Genomic DNA, 18,140 nt, shown 5'->3' with positions numbered 1-18,140 from the left:
TGAGATTGCAGAGCATGGAGTACAACGTGATTGTCTTATCTCTGCTTGATGTCCTCTGCTGGTCTTTTCTTCTTCTTTTTCTTCCTCTTGCGTAGGTGATTGCCTGCATGATTCCCTGTGGTGTCATTTAATCATGCAGAGATTTTATTTGAGCCTTTCCATCCTTGTAGGTCAGGGAAGTCATCCCCTGGGTGATACAAATGTGGACTCATAATTTATCAGCTTCCTCATCTGTGGCTTTTATGATTAATTCTGTTAAACTGCAGCATTTTCATAGTGTGCCTCATGCTGAAGGCTGGAAACTAGCAGAACAGATCATTGACTAGTTGGTACAGAATGATGGTGAGCATGGCTGTTTTGCTGTAGCCGTTTACCAGCCTGATGGTCCCCTACCTGCTGTGTGGTCCAGTGGAACAAATCCCGTGTGGTTCCTGGGGACTCAAGTTTTGGTCAGAATCATCATGTTTTTCAGGTTCCCTACAGAAAGCATTTTATTGCTTTGCAGCTTGGCGGCTCCTTGAGCTATGCAAATAGGTACTTATAATCTGAAGTATTGTTGGGATCCTTTTAGTTTAGATTTAAGTCTTTTATTTAGAAAAGTTTAAGAATATGCTAATTAGCATATTAATAATACTGGAAAAGTTAATGTATTAAAAACTGTGTAATATAAATTATAATATATTAAAATACTAAAAGATTAAGGAGTATCAAATAAAAGATTTTAATCATTGAATTGTTGAAATGTGTAGAATTCATTTAAACAAGCGTTTAAATGCTGTAGATTTAATGATCACTTTTTTGTTTTCATAGCAGTCTAGATTTATCAGAACTTGCAAAAGCAGCTAAGAAGAAGCTTCAATCTGTAAGTAAAACTTCAGTGTGCTATGTAACACGTCTTTGCCTTAATGTGGTAAACTCTGCACTTCATCCTTCAAGCTGGCTTCAGATACTATTAATTCCTACATAAATAAGTGTCGTGCTGTTAGTAGTCATTTTAAATGCATAGCTAGCTAAAAGTAGATGTATTCCTGCACTGTGTTTTTGTGTGTCAGCAGTTGAGCACCAGCACATCCACCTTGCCAGCAGGACTGCTTATTGCCTTTTATCTGCTTGATGGATAAATTTACTGTGCAGGCTGAGAAGCAAGCAATTATATAGGCTGAAAAACAGAACCGAGTTGTACACCTGTATTCTAAATGTTATAGAGGTCTTAATATATTTAGTTTAATTTTGAGCTGTAATTATTCTCTTCTACCCTTAGCTAAGCAACCACTTATTTGAAGAACTTGCCATGGATGTGTATGATGAAGTCGACAGGAGGGAAACAGATGCAGGTGAATGAGGATTTCTGGAATGTGTATAAAATTGGAATTGTTACGTTACATAAAAGATGCTATTGCAAGCACGTGTTCTGTTTAAAGTACTTTTATGTTCAGAAATTACTGATAATAGTAATTTATTTGTCTATTGCATTATCTGCAGGTGCATGTTAATGTAAAAAAAAATATATTATTTTTTCCTCCCCTCTTCCCTGAACAGTTTGGCTTGCTACTCAGAATCATAGTACACTTGTGACAGAGACCACGGTGGTTCCTTTTCTTCCTGTAAATCCTGAATATTCCTCAACCAGGAATCAGGTATGTAATCTGAATACTATACAAATATCCTTATTTAGTAGGCCAGTTATTCTAAGTAATATTGCTTTACTGTACTTCATTATTGCAGAAGAGTTGTGACTACTTCTAAAGAGGTTAAGGTAGTTTCACATTACCCCATCATAGAGTTCTGCGGCTGTTTAGTTTAAATTGAACAGTCAATTCACTGTAACTGCTATAGTCTTTGTTTTACCTGGGTACTGTGCTGTTCATCTAATACACCATATACTTAATATTTTTATTTTTTTAATTGTTATTCTGTAACTTAGGGAAGACAGAAACTGGCTCGATTTAATGCTCATGAATTTGCTACACTAGTTATAGATATTTTAAGTGATGCCAAACGAAGACAACAGGGGAATCCTGTCAGTGGTTCAAAAGGTAAGTTTGGGTTCTGTATGCAATGTTGCAGTAATTGATTGATGTGATAGCATTATCTAGAAGTACTGTATCAGTTAAGAGATTTATACTGTTTTTATACGATAACAAGAACTAACCAGGCACTTGGATAGCAAGCTAATGACAACATACGTTAGGCCTCCAAAATAACGGCCAAATACGTAAGATTTGTGCGTTGAGGCTGATATTTATAATACACTTAAATCAAGTGCAATTCAGGAAAATCTTTTTATGATGGGTGTGATTTTATGATAATTTGGTTTAAAAAAAAATAATAACAATAATAATAATAATCTGGAAGACTCTTGAGTAATTTGAGCGATAATTCTGTTTGGCAGCTAGAATAGTGTCAACGTTCTAGATGCTCTTTCCTAGCTGCTATATACATATAGGACTTTTCTGTAATTGGGATGATTTAGAGCTTATTGTTAATTTTTCTAAAAGTGTTTTTGTTCTTTCTTTCTTGAGCATGAAAGTTATCAAAGAATACCAATACCTGTTCCAACAACTGAGCTATAATTCTAGCCATAAATGTATTGGAGCAATATTTGAACACTAGTCCTCTGTGTGGAGAGAAAATATTTAAAAATATATATATAAAATCTTTTTTTTTTCCTGTATTTTTCAATTGAATTTTGTCATTCATTTGTCCAGTTTAGTCTGTTTTGTACTTTTTTCAGTTTTGGACAGTAATAATCTATACCTATTGGGTGGATCTAAATTAAGTTCTTTTGAACATGTCAAATGACACCTTATTATGGCATGTCTTCTATTGTTTCTTTGGTCGATTTTTTTTAAATTAAGTTTATGCACTTCCGTTTCTCCTCCAAACTTACCAGTACATTTTAAAATGAATTTTGATTAACAGAAAATGTGGAACTAATACTCAAATCCATAAGCAATCAACATAGCAGTGAAAGTCAGGATAATGACCAGCCTGATTATGATAGTGTTGCTTCAGATGAAGATACAGATCTGGAAACAAATGCAGCTAAATCTAACAGACAGAAGGTGGGTCTGAGGTATTTATACACATACCAAATTTTATTCGTAAAGGTAATCTGGTCAGTCTTTCCTATTGCAAGGGAATTTAACATGCATAAATGATCAGAGAGTTAATATTTTAATATTCATCTTCATTTTGGAATCATGCCTCGGTCTGTGTAGTTTCTAACAAAATTAGATGTTGTGACTTAAAGGATTTGTACTGTAAAGAAAATGCTTCTTTAGAAAAGTAAACTATGCCACTGTGCATGTCTGGCGATACAGAGACCTCGTTGCACAGATGAAATACTTAGATGTCCTGAAACACTCTTAATCAGTGCTTCCAGGTATTTCACAAACATCTTCCCACTGAAGATGTATTTAGAGCAGTTCAATAATGACTGGGTGTTTTAAACCATTCCTGAAAATAATTCAGCATGGCAAAAAAAAGGCAGGAAATTCTAGTATTTCTAGTTTTATCTTATCTGGTGACATACCCACTGTACACTTAGTAATCTGTCTTTTATGGCTTTCTAGTTCCTTATTGTGTATTCTAAAAAAACCTTATGAACCAGTATTGTTTCACTGTTTGAATTAGCTGAGACAAATGTTTTTGTGCACAGGGGAGCTAAGAGCTTATTGATATCAAATTTATTTTATATTGGCATAAAATTATTTGAATATGTGGATCTTACTAAAAGGCATGTGAAAAGCTGTTGAAATCTCATTGTCTTGTTTTCTTTTAGTAGTCTCAGAGTTTTCTCTTACTGTTTATAGAGCCTGGATTCAGACTTGTCAGATGGACCAGTGACTGCCCAAGAATATATGCAAGTTAAAAATGCACTGGTGGCTTCTGAGGTGAAGATTCAGCAGTTAATGAAAGTGAACATCAACTTGAGTGATGAGCTGAGAGTCATGCAGAAAAAGGTAAGAAGCACAATAATGTAACCTCTTCATCTAACGATGTGTTTTCAGTTAACTAGAATGAAATTGCTGAAACTGAAGATACAATAACCCAATATTAGTATAGTGAGGAAACTTTTAAAATGACGCTGTTTTAGAATTGGATATGAGACTACGAATGTGTGTGTGTAGCACATGCTTTGAATGTGTTTTTTTTTTTTTTTTTTGTGGAGATGATGATAGTCTACTTAGTTCACTTTGACATTAGTTTTCCAAGTGACGAGACAGTTATTGCAAGTCTGGTGTACTTGGGCTGTCTTGCTTCAAGATGAGCAGTTTCTGACAACCAGGAAGTAAGCGATAGCGCACACATTGTGTGTGCGCAGGTGTATATATGAATATAGTGGACTTTAAACTTTTCCAGTACGCAGTTTTATTCCATTAGTAAGCCTGGCTGGAATGAGGGGAAATTAAATTTCTAGTCCAGGCTGACAGTAGGTAAGACTCTGAAATATGGCAATAAATTATGACATTTTTGTACAACAGGAGGCTTGCTTGCATTTGAATTTGGGGGAAATGGTGCATAAAGAATATTCGGATAAACCTGATTACTGTTTTAAACCTTCATTGTGGGTTTTGGCTAGACGAGGGTAAGGTAGAGGTATCTCATTTATTATATGAGCTACTATGTACAGGTAGTCTTATGCAAACAGCAAACTGAACATTTTTGCTAAAATTCTAAATTTAAAGCTCCAAAAACACAATTTGGAAGCTAGACCTTCTAATCCGCATTTATGTAAGTCACCAATTTGTTGAATGCTCTGCCAGTTTTCTGGTAAATATTATTGTTATTGGTTATTTTCAGTTACAAATAATAACGATAAAACAATACAAACATAGATAAAACCACTTTTTTTTCCCCTCAGTGGAGTAAGGCATCTGAGGCCCCTCTAATTCAGCAGATGCAGATATCCTTGTCTGTTTGGTGCCATCCTTTTGTTACAAATGTGTTCAGCCTTTGAGATCTATTGAAATGGTGAATACAGGGAGGAACCCAAGAGATCTCCGTGTATTTCCGTTGTCTTTTAGCAGCTTGTGCTGATCAAGGATTTTTTTTATCACTCGGATTAACTGAGCTTCTTGAAGCAGATTTGATCTACGCACGGGGAAAAAAATATGGCCTATGAAGTAGTGACTCCTCAGTGTATTTACGTGGTGTGGCGAAAGAAATCATTGGTCTGCTGCAGGAGAACTTGGTTGAAGGACAGCGCAGCCAGGGCTCACTCGTTTTGAAGATGCTGCACTAGTTTTATGTCCTGATGATGTACGTAGCTAGGGGACTTAAGTCAGTGCTTGGTGGCTCTGGATTAGTGCAGAAGCATTGCAGCAGTGCGCCTTTGTGGAATGCAGAGTAGGGAGGAGTGCTAACAGCTGTATTAGTTCTGAGCTGCTGGGAGCTTCCATGCGATACGGGAATTCTCTGCTGGGTTATTTGCGGCAAGACATCAATGTCGTTCTTCTTCAGCAATTTTCATGGAATAGATGGCATTCTAGAGTCCCTTTTTTTATTTAGGTTGAGGGCTTGGTCTGGGTTTACAAGAGCTGTTGGTTTAAGTTGCACCAAAAGCAGGTTGTAAAATGTGGCAGAAGTTAGGAAAAAGGAAACTACAAATTTGATCTATGTAATTGCCTTTAATGTCAAACTTTAAAGAAGTAGCTTGGCTCCTGGCTGATCCTCAGATCTTAAGATATGGGGCATCTGACTACAGAGCACACAAAGTGTGGGTTGGGGGCAGCATAAATTATTTTGATAAAAGTCTGTATGTTTAAGTTGGGGTACTGGGAAGTGCTCTAGGCAAAATAGGATTGTTCTGATAGAGAGAATGTTCTTGAGGTTGCGTATGATGCAAGGTAAATGAAAGTAGAAATATACAATTTCCTGTTTAAAGGCCGTCCTCGGTTTGAAATACCGTATTCAACATATTGTTGGAGAATTGCTGATACTTATTTTTTACATCTTTTCTTTATGATGTGTTAATATAGCAAACTTACTCTGAGTAACTCCACAAAAAAACAGACTTGTTGCATTTTTACTATCCGTCAAATACATAAAATAAAAAAGTTTAAATTATTTCTCATTGGCTTATTAGAAAGCAGTAGCTGATACTTTATTTTCATAAGCTAAACTCTCCTCTTGCTTTGCAGAGCGAGCTCTGATTTTCTTTGCGCTGTCTCTGGTGTCTATGCTATAGTTTTGGCATTTTCAGGTTTTGTGGGCCTTATGTTAAAGTCCTCTTTCAAATTCTTGTGTTGACTGCTATAACGGATCACCTTGCTTGAAAGAATAGTTTTGTTGGCAGTCCTTCCCCACGCATCCTCATTGTGTTACGTGATTTACGTGCCAGTACAGCCAGGCTGGAAGAAACAGATTGTGTGTGTTTTTAACTACGACAGCCAATTCTAAGATCCAGTTTGGCTCGTGTCCCAGCAAAAAATTGCTGGAAATCAGCGCATAAATATTTTCCAGATCTGCAACATAGATTCTGTGCTTGTACTAAACAAACCAAGTTGATTTTGAAAAATAAATCGACCCCCAGCTACTGGTAGCTGGGTTTGCTTGTAAAGCAGACAAGCGTGTATTGTGTAGTCAGTTTGCTTTTGACGCTTGCTATTAGAAAAACAAAGTCCCACTGCTAAACGTTTCTTTCAGCTTCAAACGCTACAGAGTGAGAATACCAACCTCAGAAGACAGGCCACAACCAATATATATCAGGTCCAAACTGGTTCTGAGTACACAGACCCTACCAACAATTCTTCTTTAAAGCGACGACCATCTGCACGGGGTAGCAGGCCCATGTCCATGTATGAGACTGGATCAGGTCAGAAACCCTACCTCCCCATGGGAGAGGTCCCATACCCAGAAGAAAGCATAACAAGACTGCAGCCTTTTCCTCCACATGTAAGTAAAACTGCTGATGCTTCTGCATTTCTCCTGATGTTCAGCTTTTCTGTCTCTTCCACCTGTGCTCACTTACCAAAGCTGCTCAACTGTCTGCTTTGGAGTGAATTTGAACTGTAAGAATTGTTACTGTTTGCTGTATTAACATGTCTGCAGGAGCTTGATGTGTAGAAAAGTAAAACCTATAATGATACTGGAATATGTGAACTGGAGCTTTTGGCTTCTGCTCAGCTCTTTCTTTTAATGACAATATATATGCCAAATATCAATGTGTGGCTGTTTGAAAGCCGTGAGGGGGGAAAACTAGTATTCCAAAAAGGTGGGTATAGTTCATAGATTTATTTCTTGATATATACAGGCATATGACAGTTTGTGGAGCTCTAGAATGACCTTTTAAAACATAAAATAAAACCGAAGCCAACCTTTCAACTAGTCAACCAGTTTCTTAATCTGAGCTTGGAACTGGATACCGAAGATGGTTTAGATCTGTTAGTCAAACAAATTCCTCTGGATTAGTATTTTTCTGTATGATGCACTACGAGTGAAGACAGAGTTCTGCATTGGCCACAAGGATTCTGCATTAATGTGGAGGGAGGGCAAATGTTCTGTGCAAATGGCAAAGACAGAAGCCCGCTACGGAATCAGTGCAGGAATTTGTGTGCAGCCCCCCCCCCCCCACACACACACACCCCTCAATTAGATTGATAAGAACTTGAAACTATGAAATCGGTATTGTTTTAAATGTTGACATGTCGATACAAAGGCAGGGAAATTTCCCTGCAGTTCTGGCAGGGAGAAGTGGCAGAATTCTTTTGTATGTGGCTATGCATGCAAAACATGACTGTTTTGTGTAGGTCCTTTGCCTTTCTTAATTGTTTTGAAATTTGGGTAGAGGCAGTGGTTCTGAAGCCCTGATCTGTTTTGTGGTGTTTGGTTAATTTGGAATTATGGTGAATGTATTTTGTTCTCTGTGGAATTTCGTACCTCTGGAATATCAATATTAGAATTGCTCAGGCAGATTATGAGCAACCTGGTCTGGTGGGAGGGGGATTGGAACTGGTGATCTTTAAGGTCCCTTCCAACCCAAGCTGTTCTATGATTCTGTGCTTACCATGAAGCCAAATGTATTCTGAAAGAATTAAGTCCTCATAGGCTCAGCTAAGTTCTCATTCTTGCTTTATGTCACCTCCGTGGTTTTAAAAATGTTCCTTTATTTCCGTTAAGAATTATTTGTGTTTTGTTTTGGTTTTGGTTTTCCCGAGTGTTTTTCTCTTTCCCATTTTTAGATCGGGAGGAGTGCGTTTGTGACCTCCTCTTCATCTCTACCTTCCTTCCCCTCCACGCTTTCCTGGTCAAGGGATGAAAGCACACGAAGGGTTAAGTACCTTCCCAATTGGTCTTTCCCAGGAGGAGGTGGCAGTCTCCCTGCAAGGCTTCTGCCCCTGTCCTCTCCCCTTTATGCTGATAATCTTCATGCTTGCATGAAGCAGTATTTCATCACTTTCCGTTTCTTCTGCAACGTGCTGCGGAGACTTGCCTTTCTCTAAACTTCACAACGGCTAAAATCTTCAGCATTTAACACCACGCACAGTGACTCCAAATCACTCGTCCAACTGTCTAACAATGAGAACAGCCAGAAGACAAGTTGGTTGCTGCTTGGGAAGTAATTTGGCAAGCACTCACTGATATTTCATAAGCCGATGTGTAACCCTTCCTCCTGACTAAAATGCACTGCATGAGGCACATGTATGTCCTAACTTTAAAGCCTGCTTTCTTTGGGGGCTGTCAGTCTGCGTCAATCCACATCGATACTGATGGGGCCCGTTTATTTTACAGGTATTTGTTAGTTTGTTAGAGGTGAGCTCATCCAAGCAGATAACCATTCAGACTGCCTGACAGTTCATTCGTTCTGTGTCAGCTACCCCGCGTTCTGCTGACCTTACCAGATGGAAAGGCTGAGTGGGCACGGGTGTTGGTTTTAGCAAGACTACTTTCAGGTCAAGATGAAAAACACTGAGCGTGTATAAAGGGATTTATATTGGTGTTCCATCAGGATCTACAAAACCTTGTTGTTAGTGCTATAGCTAACAAAACCCCTTGACTTTAGGAAAAAAAAGTGTTACCAAGAAACATTAAATGCATTCTGTGAGCTCTTGTTATTCTGAGGACACTCTTTGCTGCAGCATCATACATGAACTGTTAGCTATTTGAAGAAGCCTCATCCAATTTATTAAGCTTTTAAAAACATTTTTCTCTTTTTTGTAATGGGACGTTCAAATCTACTCTTACTCCAGTTGCTACAAGGAAGCATAAATGCCACCTTGCGTAAGGAGATGTTTAGCACAGCTAGCAAGGTGAACAGTTTGGTAGACTAGTCTGTGCCAGCTTCTTTTTTACTCTTTTTTTACTTCTTGGTAAGACTTAACTGCTTTTGAAAAGGTCTTTCAAGAAAAGCTCTCTCTCTTTATCCTGCTTTTTCTGTGTGGTTAACACAGTGCAATCAGTGCCGTCTCGTTCCATTTCTTCGGCAAAATTTACAACGTGATACTGCATGTTTCAGAACCAGTCTGGGTTTAGATGTTGAATGGTAATGCTTAATTAAGATTCCCTTCGTCTTAACCGGAGAGTTCCTGTAAAGCTCCAGGTCTGGCTCCTCAGCGAGGACGGCAAAGGGCCCTTTGCGGTGTGAGGCGCCTGTGAGTGGGGCTGGAGCCGATGCCGAGGCTGAGCTGTGTGCGGTGACACTGACGTGGTGCTCCTGTAGACGGATGAGCAGTAGCGGCACTTCTGACAAGCTCTGCAGCTTTTGAGACCGTAGCAGGCAGCTGTGTGGGGATCCCAGGGCCTGGCCGAGGGTGGGAACGGGCTTTTGGGCTTCGGGCTGCGAATCTGCGTGAGATGGGCCTGACAGCAGGTGTTCGTAGCATAAACCCGGCATGTACTGCCCGGGTATAAACGAGCCAAGAATGCTAAACCAGGTCAGAGAAGGGATCCTAGCTAGCTATGAATTTCCAAGTCTGCTTTGGACCCCTCCCTGGCAGAGGAGCCGAATGTTAGGATGTGCGGGGAGAGTGCTCTCGAGCCGTCGTGGTGCCAGTATGCTCACTTGTGTTGGCAGCCCGCCGTTGGGGAGGCAAAAACAGTAATGGCAACAAAACCAGGGAGTCCGGGAGGAAAAAACCAGCATCACTGTCTCACTTGGGTTAGGTGCTTTGCTGGGAAGTGCAGAACTGGTCCCAGTGGGAACAGGAGGCGGTGTGTGTGCCGCCGTCACGCCTGGGAGGAGGCACGGGTGCTCGGAAGCAGGGAACAGGCGGCACTGGTCCGCGGCATGGAGCCAGTCACGGTGTGCTTAGCCAGGGAATGTCGTGTGAAAGGAGAGCAGGGAAATACGGGGCTGGGACTCTGAGGGCCTCCACCCCCCGTTCTGCAGTGGGCCCCAGCTCTGGTTGCCCTGGCCTCCCCTCTGCGGTGGGCATCCTGCCGCGCCTGGTTGGGCCACCACTCTCGGTCCAGCGGCCCGCGTTTGGTCCGGCCTCCCCCTCTGTGCTGGGCTTCAACTCTCATTTCAGCCTCCCATGCTCGGTTCGGCTTCCGCTGTGCCTGCTGTGGGCCTTCTGCTCTTGTTCTGGCTCCCCTGCTGTGCTAGGCCTCCCACTTTGGTTTGGCTCCCCGCTTTCCGGTGGGCCTCCCGCTCACCTTTCAGCCTCCCACTTTGTGGTGGTTTTGCCCTCTCCGCTTGGCCCCTCCGCCTTGTTCTGCCCTCTCCTCCCCGCTGGGCCCTGCCCCTGGTGCGCACATGGCATTTCAGCCGCAGTTTCAGCAGCAGGGGAAAGAGTCCGTGCTGTGACCGCCTGTCCTGCCCCGCTGAGTGCCGAGCCAGGCCCTCGCTCGGGGTCTGGGGGGACTGTGCTGCGCAGTAGTGTGCAAGGTGTCGGGGCCTCGGGTACAGCAGGGACGAGCTGGCCGCAGGAGCCTGGCACAGGGCAGGGGGACAGCGAGGTGCATTGGGCTCCCCGACCAGCAGCTGGAGCAGAGCAACCCCCCAAACATGGGACAGGGTGGTGCTGGCACAGCTCGGGGCTCTTCTCTCATGCACAGTGCTGAAATAAATCTATATTTGTTGCAGGCCTCGAAGCTGGAGAAGCAGAGCAGCGTGTCGGAGAGCGACTACGATAACCCCACTGCCCCGCTGGAGCTGGAGGAGACGGGGTAGGTGCGGTGGTGCGGAGCTACCACCACGGTGCTCTGCTGTCGGAGGACAGGGAGTTACGTGGTGGTGGAGTCCTGTGCTGCAGGGCCAACCTCGGCTTTGTCCATCTGCAGGTCGGGCAGGAAGGGACGGCAGAGGAGCATCATTTGGCAGGGGGAGGGATCCATCCCCGAGGACACCGACACAGCCCCCAGCTCCAGTTTGCCCAGTACAGAAGATGTGATTCGGAAAACTGAGCAGATCACTAAGAATATTCAGGAGCTGCTGCGAGCGGCACAGGAGAACAAGCATGACAGGTAAGGCATGAGTGCAAACAGCTCTGGGGTTTGAGAAAATTAAGGAAATTCTTCCACCAGCTGTGTTAATGCTGCAGATCCCGATTTCACAGGCATGAAGCGTGTAGGTGTGTGGTATTCTCTAGTGTACTGGAGGACGTGGGGTGAGCAGGGGTGCGTGACCAGTGCCGGTGGTGGAAGCCCATGCTCCTGTCCAAAAAGCCAGCGCAGCCCCCTGCAAGTGGGTTTGGGTTGCAGCGCTGCCTGTCCCCTGCCTGCCCTGCCAAAACTGGTTCAGGGACCGGGAGCGATGGGGAACAAAGTGTTTGTGAATTCCTGCTGCAAAATGCCAATGTTGTTTAAGGTGAAAATCAAACGAGTATTTCAGAGAAATTGAAGGTCCAAGAGAAATTCCACTGATGTCAGACTGTAGTTTCCTTAGGTCAGGACACCCTACGGAAGGGTGATAGTAATATTAAGGCTCGTTTCAGGAAAAAATCTGTAAGGGGAGAATTTGACTTTCCTATTAAAATGGAAGTACAGTGAATGTACAAGCAAAAGTTATTTTAAATTACTGCATTTAGTCACAGGTGTAGCTTGGTAAGCAGGAGACTTGATCAGCGCATCAGGTAACATGCAGCTTCAGCTCCCTCAGGGAACTTTTGGTCCGGTCAAACAATTAATTTCCAGAACAAACACGAGCAAGTAGAAGTGGTAGTCACAGCCTGGTCATCAGGCAGTGCTCCTGCACAGCTTTTATAAAGGACTGTAAGTAATAGTTACGTTTGAGCGCGTTTTAGGCCTGGAACAGTTTTGGTCTCCAGAAAAACCAAACTTGCCAACACGTTCTGCCTCCAGTCCCGAGTTCTGCGCCCATCCTTGCCTGTGAGAAGCAGCTGATGATTTTTGTTAAGCCCTTGCTTCCTGCCTTGCTGAGAGAAGTGCACAACAATGGGGCCGCTCTTGTGCTGTGTTTTTTCCTTCTGGTACTTTTCTATTTTTAGAAGGGGCAGTGTGTGGCCTTTCCTTCTCACGCTGAATGGCGAGACTTAACGTGTTTGTGCTGAGCTCACTGCCCTTGTCCCTAACCTCTTCCACAGCAGTTCGCTGTTGTTGATTCTCACAGATCGTAATGAGAAGCAACAGTGAGAGAAGTTTTAAATGAGTTTGGTTTTTATATGTCACAGTTTACAGTATTTGAATAATAATAAAAAGTCATTGAAAGAAACAGTGCAGTGTACCTAACTTTTAGCTGTTAAATAATAGATATTTATCAAACCCATGCTCTTTTTTGTGTGTTCTGTGCCATGTGTAGAGTATGGTGTTTGCCAGTATGTAAATGACTGTAATCCTCACTGAACTGTGAAGCTGTTGTTCTTTGTTTTCCTGTTCCCTGGCTTTGTCTCAGAGGGCTGAGAATTGCTCAGCACGGAGCAGGCAGGAGATGGAGTAGGCTTGTTCCACCGTTCCCTTCCTGCAACAGGGGAACACTTCCTTAGCAAACTTAGATACTCAGGGAAGTAACAATATAGCTTCCCAATTGGTGCTGAGAATGTTGTAGATGAAAAAAAAAATCACACGCTGCATAGATAATCAGGCAGTAATGAAGTGATGCAAGAATATAATCTATTAATGAAACGCCTTCTTCCCTTTTCTATTTTTTTCTCACTTTCTTCTGTTCCTTTTCCTGTGCTCACCTGGCCGAGTAGACCATTAGAGCGTGCGAGCATGCTCAAGCTCAGACATAGCCTCGGCTGCTTCAGCACGCTGGTTCCCTGGGCCGAGAGAGCTCCCCTGCAGCCTCTGACCATCCAGCAGCCCGGCCCTGCCTCCTGGTACTCTGGCCTCTGTCCCTGCCTCCCAGGCACAGTGTCCTCTCTCTTACTCTCTGCTGCCTTTTTCCCTCACACACCGTCTGCACAGGGGTCGTTAAAGGCTATGCATGAAATGCTTCCGATGATAAGGAAACTGCAGAGAATATCAAGTACAGGTAGTTACGCGCCCTGATGCTGCCAGTTCAGTTGAAGCTCCCGTTCCTGATTTAACAGGGAGCGGAATCACAGCCTGGCATTGTAGCTGTCTCTAGTTTAAGAGATTCTCCCGTCTCTGTTCTACCAGTTGTCCACCAAGACAAATTACGACAGTAACTTCTCAGCATGCAGCATTCCCACCTTACGCTTAGGTCTTCAACTTTTTATACAGCTGACATGCTGAACGAGAACATAATTTGTGCCTCGAGTCAGGTAAAAAGAAAAAATTATTTAACCAGTGTCTTCTAAACTGACCAAAATATTATTATTAATGCCTAAAATAAAAATAAATTTTAAGTTAAACATTTTTCTAAAACAGAACTTCCCAAACTTTAACTCCAGGTGTTATTAGCAGTGATAAATATCAGAAATGGAGGAAGAGGATTGCCACCAGTTATTGGTAACGATGGATTCTCCTTTCTAAGTTGTCACTACTGTAATATCCTCCCGAGGTCTTACTGGAATGCGTGTAAATGCATTGGATGTGTCAGGTTATTTCACGAGCTTACTTGATGAGTGTTCAGACTATACAATAAAGCCATTCCTCCAAGACATACAATAAACTTTGCAGCTAACCTAGAGAACTGGAGATACGTTGTGAAATATGCATCATTAATCTCCGGTCAGGTAATTCTTAGGGGTTTATCTGCCTTGTTGCCTTGTTATTGCAGAGTTGAATCATCAAACTGTCTTTTTTATGACGTAGAGTGCTGTTCAGTGTGGCTTGCAGGGAACAAATTAAGAACAAATTAATTTTTAACTCGCTGGCAGAAAGGAAATTACAACAAGCTTGAAAGATTTCCCTCCACTTTCAGGTTATTTGGAAGGACTCAGGTGATTTGAGACATACAGAAATACACTTTTTTTTTTTTTTTAGCAATTTTCCTGCATTGCCAAAATGACCCCAGTGTGTTGCTTCCTTCTCAGTGCGTTTGTGACTGACCCATTTGCAAGATGACTGCATAAAATGACTGTGGGGTTTGGGGTTTTTATTAGTTTTATTTTTTTTTCTTGCTTGAAAGGGCAGGGATCTACCATAATCTACAGGTGCTGATTATTTTTCTTGAATGTGGTTGCTTTGTGATTTTTGAGCTTCTTTTGCTCGAGACTGAACCATATTAATTAACTAATGCTGAAATTGAGTCTTTGAAGCATAAAAACGAGTCTTTCGAAATAAGAATTTTGACAGACCGTGCTAACAGACCACTTCACGGCAGCTTGTGGAAAATAGTTGCAAGGTGTATCTTGAACGGGTGTTACTAATTTTCATTCGGTATGCAAGTCAGAAGTGAAATCTATCAGGACTAATGGAATCTGCATTGTTTTATTAGCTGTCACTTATTAACTCAATAGCGTTTCTGAGTATTTAGCCTGAAACTTGTGTGTTGTGAAAGTAGTTGGTAGCCGAGAGATGCATGTGTTTGTAAGGTGCTGTATGGGAATGGTGTGTTTTGTGTCTACAGTATTTAAATTCACCCGAGAAGGCGTCTTGGCACCGTTAAGCTACCTGCATGTGACGGTTTACGTAAACTTTACCAAAAAAGCAAGGTAGGAATTCCGTACTGGAAGTTTGGCATACCCCATTCTTAGGTACATAACCTTCCAATCTGTGAGATGGAAAGGGAAATAGGTGCCCAGTGCCGCATTCCTGGCTTCAACTGAAGGTGACTGATCCAGGGATGGACATCTTGGGATCACGGTGTGACTTCAGCGTGCATCTGCTGCAGACTGAAGCGTTCTTGCAGCCACGCTGCTGGCCCTGGAGTGGCACGTTTGTTACAGAGGTTCTTCAGAGTTTAGCTGAGAAATGAACATCAAAAGCTGTGAGGGTTAGACCTCAGGTCTCGCTGCCAAGTGTTTCGAAGTCAAATCGTTGGGTTCACTGTGTTGAGGTAACTTAGGTACAAAGTGTTTTTTGGAAAAGCTGCTTCTTTGTAGCTTACAAATGAGGGAAAAAATGCAGAAAAATTGTAAGTATTCCTTGAAAGGTATAGACAAAACAGTGCTATTAATATCAAAGCTTGAATGTTAAATTAAGAGTTTGGATGGCCAAAGTTCAACTCTGAAACGTGAAATCAATTTAAACACTTATTTTTTAAACTCAGATTACTGATGCTGTTTAGCTGCTTAGATCCTAAGCAGTTTAAATACTTTTCTTTTCATAGTCTGATTTTATAGTCTCTTCGTTTATGCAGAAAAAGCTCTTTCATAACAAAAGATTTTCCTAAAATAGTTTCCCAACTGTGGAATCTTGCTTTAAGTTTGTGGCCGACGTACACGAACCAGTTTGCACGGGCATGCTCTCGCACACACAACAATGATGTCCATTGTGCACACATCAAACAGAACCAGCCGAGCAACTTTCTGTAGAATTTAGAGACGAAAACTGTCGCATTGGACTGGAGGAAGCGAGGGGGAGGAAATGTGAGTGTATGAATTAATGTGTAGTTAATATTCATAGACGTGTCTCCATAAGTGCTTACAAACAGAGGCTTCTTCTGACAATGCTTGGCATAACAGATGTGGACAGTCATTCCTCAAACAAACTTTGATCAAAGAATAAACTGAAGAATTAATTTTGTATTATTTAAGTTCTTGTTTTTTCTGAAGTCAGTTCTATACAGACCTGTGCTGCGGTGTGCCAGGGAATGCTCAGTAAGGAGACACTGAGGATCACAGCATTGTGTGTTGCAGCATCTACTTCGGTTGCCTGAAGCACAGCCTGCAAGGATATTTTTAGAATATGTATGGGGTTTTGTTACTCTGTTTTTAGAATAATAGTCCCTGACAAGTGAAATTGAAGAGGGAAGGGGGTCTCCACACAATGAATAATACATTGCCTCTTTTTGCAGCTATATACCGTGCTCCGAGAGAATACATGTGGCAGTAACAGAAATGGCAGCCTTGTTCCCAAAAGTAAGTATCTTTCAGCATTAACATGGTTTTGGCCTCATTCTTTGTTAGCATATTTACCCGCAGTAAATGAAAAGAGCTGCAGGAAGGGAGACATGACTAGGCTTTTTGTGGGTTGCTTTGTTTTTGTGTTTTGGGTTGGTTGTTTTTCTTTGAATCTTCCATCTTTGTATTTATTCACGTGCTAATCAGGAAAGGTTAATTTGTGTATCCAGGCCCCTAATTTTACTCTTGGACTTTCAACTTGAAATGCATGCACTTCCTCAGAAAGTGGAAGCTACTCGCCTCTAGTTTGAGGAGCCATGTGGTTATAGTGGACTTCTGCTGGGCCCTCAGGTTTTACTTTGAATGCCATTGCTTGGATTTCATACATGTTCGTATGCTTAGATCTGTTTCTTCACAGCAAAATTTAGGGAGCAAAATTTCCATCACTGAGGTTTTTTTAGTCTTTTTTACCTCTACAAAAGTGCCAGGGAAATCTCATGCCATGTGCCTGTCCGAACTGACTGTCATGTACACGCTCTACTGTGACGGCAGCCAGGACATGTGCTGGGTAGCAATAAATGAGAAAAAATAGAGAACTCGTACAAGTAACTTTTTAAACGAGAGCAGGAAGCAGTATTCCCTGTTCACACCTGAGATTAAAGAGGAGAGATTCTGGGAACTCGTTTCATCCACTCTTGCCCTGTCCCTGCAGCGATGGCTTATAACAGAGAGCACAGAGAAGTCTGTGTAGAAAGCAGAGCCCTAGCAGCAGATGTCCCATGCTAAAGAACACTCATCAACCGCTACTGGCTAATTAAAAGTGATCCTAAAATGGTTTTGTTGTTCTGTCTGGTTCAAATTTTACTTTCCCAGAAACCCAAATCTGAACTGGTAAGGACTTCTTTGCGTCTGCTGACATCTAGTGCCTACAGACTCCAATCTGAGTGCAAAAAAACCCTTCCTGTGGAGACGTGCCCTACGACGGACATCCAGCTGGTTACCCAGCAAGTCATCCAGTGCGCCTACGACATTGCCAAGGCTGCTAAACAGCTGGTTACCATCACAACCAAAGAGAACAACAACTGAGTCACACGTGGCTTTTTAATCTTGTTTTTTAAAGGTTGAATTTCAAATATAGGTGTGGAACTATTCAAATTTTTATGAGGAAAACTAAAGGGGCAAGAAACTTTTTTTAAACTCAGTATTATTTTTGCATGTTTTCTAACAATTTTAATGATTAATTTAACCCACTGCCTTATTTTGTGCCTGTGTTGCCAGTTTAGTTACCAATAATAGCATGTCGCAAATAGCTATTGAGCCAATATGTACCAGCGTTGTTTCAAGCTCTTGCTAGATGTTTCCTTGAGGCCACGTTCTGCTTTCAGATATTGCTTGCAAAATTCCCACCAAAGTCAACTGCGGATACCGGAGGGCAGAATCTCGCCTCTGCTCTGTCCATCCTGGAGCCTCACGCGCAGTGGTGCCGCTGACTGAGAAACCTGCAGTGAACGGGCTCCGAAGGCTCCAGGACCATACCTGCTAACCAGCAGAAGGAAGCTCGTACTCCTGATCATGGAATACCAGCCAATATTACCTGTTCCCAAATCAACTGTTGTGCAATAATGATGTTTTTAGTCTGCTGAAACAACAGTAGCTGTGGGCATCCGAGCTTATTACATGTAGCTATACAAGGTCTTTGTCACTTTATCTATTTTTGGAAGGAATTTCAATTTTAATAGTTATTTCTTTTAGCTGTCACTATGCCATTAATATATTATGTTTGATGTTACTTTAGGGCATTAGTGGTTAAAATATTATCCCTTG

The 18,140-nt window shown here is 42.1% G+C and overlaps 1 protein-coding gene across 16 annotated transcripts in view; it reads left to right on the top strand.

Moving 5' to 3' along the window:
* Window positions 1–18,140, top strand: part of GIT2 (GIT ArfGAP 2) — a 25,333-nt gene extending 7,193 nt beyond the window's left edge. For 2 of the 16 annotated variants that reach the window (XM_040577497.1, XM_040577494.1), the window contains 12 exons: window positions 814–862; window positions 1,262–1,334; window positions 1,540–1,637; window positions 1,925–2,036; window positions 2,923–3,065; window positions 3,816–3,965; window positions 6,652–6,900; window positions 8,187–8,276; window positions 11,030–11,112; window positions 11,227–11,409; window positions 16,271–16,334; window positions 17,190–18,140. In XM_040577497.1, the coding sequence (XP_040433431.1) occupies window positions 814–862; window positions 1,262–1,334; window positions 1,540–1,637; window positions 1,925–2,036; window positions 2,923–3,065; window positions 3,816–3,965; window positions 6,652–6,900; window positions 8,187–8,276; window positions 11,030–11,112; window positions 11,227–11,409; window positions 16,271–16,334; window positions 17,190–17,402 (1,507 nt within the window). In that variant the 3' untranslated portion in view covers window positions 17,403–18,140. Of the gene's footprint in view, window positions 1–810; window positions 863–1,261; window positions 1,335–1,539; window positions 1,638–1,924; window positions 2,037–2,922; window positions 3,066–3,815; window positions 3,966–6,651; window positions 6,901–8,186; window positions 8,277–11,029; window positions 11,113–11,226; window positions 11,410–16,270; window positions 16,339–17,189 lie in introns of all 16 variants that reach the window. The other 14 variants (XM_040577503.1, XM_040577505.1, XM_040577498.1 and 11 more) reach the window with 11 other exon arrangements.

This window comes from Cygnus olor, chromosome 17, assembly GCF_009769625.2.
Source record: "Cygnus olor isolate bCygOlo1 chromosome 17, bCygOlo1.pri.v2, whole genome shotgun sequence".
In the NCBI taxonomy this organism is placed as follows: Eukaryota; Metazoa; Chordata; class Aves; order Anseriformes; family Anatidae; genus Cygnus; species Cygnus olor.
The sequence above is the reverse complement of the archived record's forward strand: the minus strand, read 5'-3'. Positions and strand labels throughout refer to the sequence as shown.